General features: G+C 42.4%; 1 protein-coding gene across 1 annotated transcript in view; it reads left to right on the top strand.

The window, feature by feature from the left end:
- ARID2 (AT-rich interaction domain 2) overlaps window positions 1-3,911 on the top strand; it is a 74,364-nt gene that overhangs the window by 68,282 nt on the left and 2,171 nt on the right. Inside the window, exons 17-20 of the mRNA XM_018559488.1 lie at window positions 236-374; window positions 469-551; window positions 3,266-3,383; window positions 3,468-3,559. Coding sequence (XP_018414990.1) covers window positions 236-374; window positions 469-551; window positions 3,266-3,383; window positions 3,468-3,559 — 432 coding nt within the window. The remainder of the gene's footprint in view (window positions 1-235; window positions 375-468; window positions 552-3,265; window positions 3,384-3,467; window positions 3,560-3,911) is intronic.

Genomic DNA, 3,911 nt, shown 5'->3' with positions numbered 1-3,911 from the left:
TAAAACGAGTCTAGATGTTATCTATGGTAGCTATTTGTACTCCATACCGCCTAAACTAGTTTAAGTTGTACATTTCAAATGTACATAGATTTTCTTTTCTTTTGTATAAATGTACTGTGCCACTCAATGAGTACAAATGGTAAATGGGGTGATAGGGGGTTTAACTATAGATCAGTGAAATAAACAAAAAAACATTTTTCTTGCTGCTTTTAACTTTTTTTTCTTTTCTTGAAAGGTGGTTTGAAACTCCCTCGCAGGTATTTTACCATGCAGCTACGGAACATGGTGGTAAAGATGTTTACCCAGGGCAGTGTCTGTGGGAAGGCTGTGAACCCTTCCAGCGGCAGAGATTCTCCTTTATCACCCACTTACAGGTAAGCTGTAATGCTCTGACAAAATCTGTTACCACCAATATTAAACCTACATCTCTTCCTGATTTTACTTTGGTTTGTAATTGTCTTTCTACAGGACAAACATTGCTCGAGGGAAGCTCTACTTGCCGGGTTGAAACTAGAAGAACAGAACCAGGCAGGGCATCAAAAATCTTCCAAGTAAGAGTTATTTTTTAATGCAATTATAGCAGTGCTCTTATGTGTATTCTCTTTTTTTCCGTTCACTTTTGCTGTTCACTTGCTGGCATGTTTTTCTTGTCCGTATGTGCTTCATGGCACTTGACCATCCCCATAGAGGACTGACTAAAATCTGGAAGCAATTTCTCCATCCATCTACTCAGTGGGCTCTGCCTATAGATCCATGCCTGCTTTCACACTTTTCTTTCAGACTTAGGCTAATCAGTCAAAGTCCCTAAATAGGGATCTTGTGGCTGCTGGCGTTGACACTCAACTTATTATTTGAGCTCATCAGATTATTGTTACGTTAAACATTCTGTGCAACGTAGTGTTGGATGGTAGCCAGGTTATGACTCTCCATGGACACTTCCATACTGTCCAGACCTAGTGTCACAATGACCGGTATTCCACCCTGCTTCTTAGTCGCTGGCTTTAACGGCATGGATGTTGAAGTCCAAGTCTTGAGGGACAGAGGGTTTTCGGATGCCGTCATCGCTACGCTGCTTAAGGCTTGGAAGTTGACCTCACACAGTCTGTCATCACACCTGGAAGACAAAAATTGCTTGGTGCTAGGCCAGGAAGTTCAAACCTATGGAGATCTGTGTGGGACACATTTTTTCCATCCTCCAGTCTGGCCAGGACCAGAGTTTAACATTGAGTGCTATCAAAGGTCAGTTATCTTCCTTGGCTATTCCAGAGACTGCTTGCCTCTCACTCATTAGTGAAGGCCATTGTGCAAGGGTTGGCACATGTTGTTCCCCTGTTCGTGCTCCGGTGACTACGTGGGACATCCAGTCTGGTTATCTCAGCCCTTCAGAAGCCACACTTTAAGCAGATTAGGTATATCTCTGCTTTTGCTTACTTGCATGGTGGCAATCCTTGTAGATATCACTGAAGCTAGGAATGTTCTGAATTAGCTGCCTTGTGTAATAAGCCTTTTCTGATCATCCACAAGGATAAGGTTTTCTTTCTTCCTAAGATGGTTTCTTCATCCCGCCCTAACCAGGATGTTGTGTTACCATCCTTGTGTCCTGCATCTAAACATCCTAAGGAAATTTCCCTACACTGTTGGACAGTCGGTTTACGTCTGAGCTACAGCTGCTTTTGCAAATCTGAGTCTCCATTCATCATTCTGCAGGTTACCTGCGTGGTACTGCCAGCCTCCCATTCCACTATTGCTGGGTGGATTTGTCAGACCATCTGCCATGGCCACTAGAATTGTTTGTGCTTCCTGGGTTAGCGCCAGGCCTCTGTACCCAAATCTTTAAGGCTGACACTCTTTTGTCAGGTTCTACCAAGTGGATGTTCAGGCCTCTGCGGATGTCAGTTTTGGCTGAAAGGATCTTCAAGTAGCCCTATAATATTGGGGCTTACCTCTGTTCTGGTTTTCTGCCCCTTTTTTGGTGTTGTTGTTCCTTGGGCCCGTTATCTGTTAGCTTTGTTGCCCGCCTTCTTTTGAACATGCCCGTGGGCTAAGAATTAACTCCTTGTATTCTGTGTCTTGCCTATAAAATGTGTTTCTTGGAGTACATCACAGTACCCTCCCCTCTACTTCCTTTGACCTGTTCTGTACAGCTTGCTACAAAACTGAGGCAGAGTAGGAGTGGTTGTGCTGCTTTGATTGATATGCCACTGTCCAATCACCAGAAGACGGCTGCATGACCCAGTGGTCTAAGAATTAACACCCTCTGTCATGTGATGTATTCTTGCCTGTAACGTAACAGATCTTACAGGTAAAAATCCTGTTTTTCACGTGAATGGTTTTTAGGGAGGATATCTTTTGAGTATGTTGCAAATCACACCAATAAGTGGTGGTTCCTGATCATGTGATTATTATGACGGCCGTGACCTAGTGATCACATGGGGGTTTTTTTTACACACACACAGACCTTCCACTTATGTTGTTGCTGTGACTTGCACGAAAGCACACTGACATCTGGAGCAGGCAGTTAAATAATGGACCCTCTTTAATCACTCTAGAATTAAGCAAGATGAACATCCTTAAAAACTTCAGCAAAGTGTTTAGTGTGCATTGCTTAAGTCCAGCACCTCTGCCCCTGCAGCTGCTACCCCCACTGCTAATACTGACAATTACTGGCTGTCAAAATAATGGCCAGCAATTGCTTGGTATTACACATCACATAGATGCAAGCATTGTTATGTTAGATTGTAAGCCCTCAGGGGCAGGGCCCTCCTTACTATCTTGTCTTGTGATTGTAGTGTCTTCCTTATATTGTAAAGCGCTGCACAAACTGTTGGCGCTATATAAATCCTGTATAATACAGTAAGGGGAATTTATTAAAACAGGAGCAGACAGAATCTGCATCAGTTGCCTCTGGCAACCAATCAGCTTCTATCTTTCATTTTCAAAGCTTAACTGAAGAAACTGAAGATAGAAGCTGATTGGTTACTATGGGCAGCTGCTCCAGATTCCATTTGCTCCAGTTTTGATAAATTCCCCCCAATGAATCAGTGTATAGCTTCATTATTAGTATTCTTTAGATGTAGACCAAAGGCGTGACATTTTGACCTACATTTGACATGTTGCCCATATGTGTTTAAGTTGTTTTCTCCTTTGAAAGAAGGAGAGAAAACCAATCCACCACAAAATTCCAGCAGTTCTCCATTGTAGTTATATAACCACAAGGTCATTTTTTTATTTGCATGTGGAAACTAACTTTTCTCGCCCCCTCTAGGCAACCTTCTACAGGGGCACAAACACCCCGACCACAGAAGGCCATTGTTAACCATCCAAGTGCTGCCCTTATGGCACTAAGACGGGGATCAAGGAACCTGGTTTTCAGAGATTTTACAGTGAGTTTATTTGTTCAATCATCAGGAAGAATTTAAAGCTGGTGATTTTATCTGCTGATGATCTTTCCTTTCTGTTTTATAAAGGATGAAAAAGAGGGACCAATCACAAAACACATCCGACTAACAGCTGCCTTAATATTAAAAAACATTGCAAAACACTCAGAATGTGGTCGTCGGTAAGTGTTACACTGTGGTGTATCTATGCGAGTTGTATACAGAATGAATACTCATTTCATTTACTACCACGAAATAGATGTTACTTGTCTTGTTAAACCTCCATGCCAGGTATGGATTGAAGCCTATTCACCAAATTGTATAGAAGCTTGAATCGATTTTCCTGAAAAAATCTTGGCATTATTGAAACCTGGGGGCAGACATAAAGGGAAGGCATACTGTACCTGCATACATGCCCAGAATGGCCATCATATATCAGAGTATTTCTGAATGTACCTCCATGCCTAGCACCACTAACAAGGGCTGCTATAGAGGAACAGGGCAGAAATGTCATCCGACAATCAAAATGATTCA

This window comes from Nanorana parkeri, unplaced genomic scaffold (assembly GCF_000935625.1).
Source record: "Nanorana parkeri isolate BGI_ZX_2015 unplaced genomic scaffold, ASM93562v1 scaffold399, whole genome shotgun sequence".
NCBI lineage: Eukaryota > Metazoa > Chordata > Amphibia > Anura > Dicroglossidae > Nanorana > Nanorana parkeri.
The sequence above is the reverse complement of the archived record's forward strand: the minus strand, read 5'-3'. Positions and strand labels throughout refer to the sequence as shown.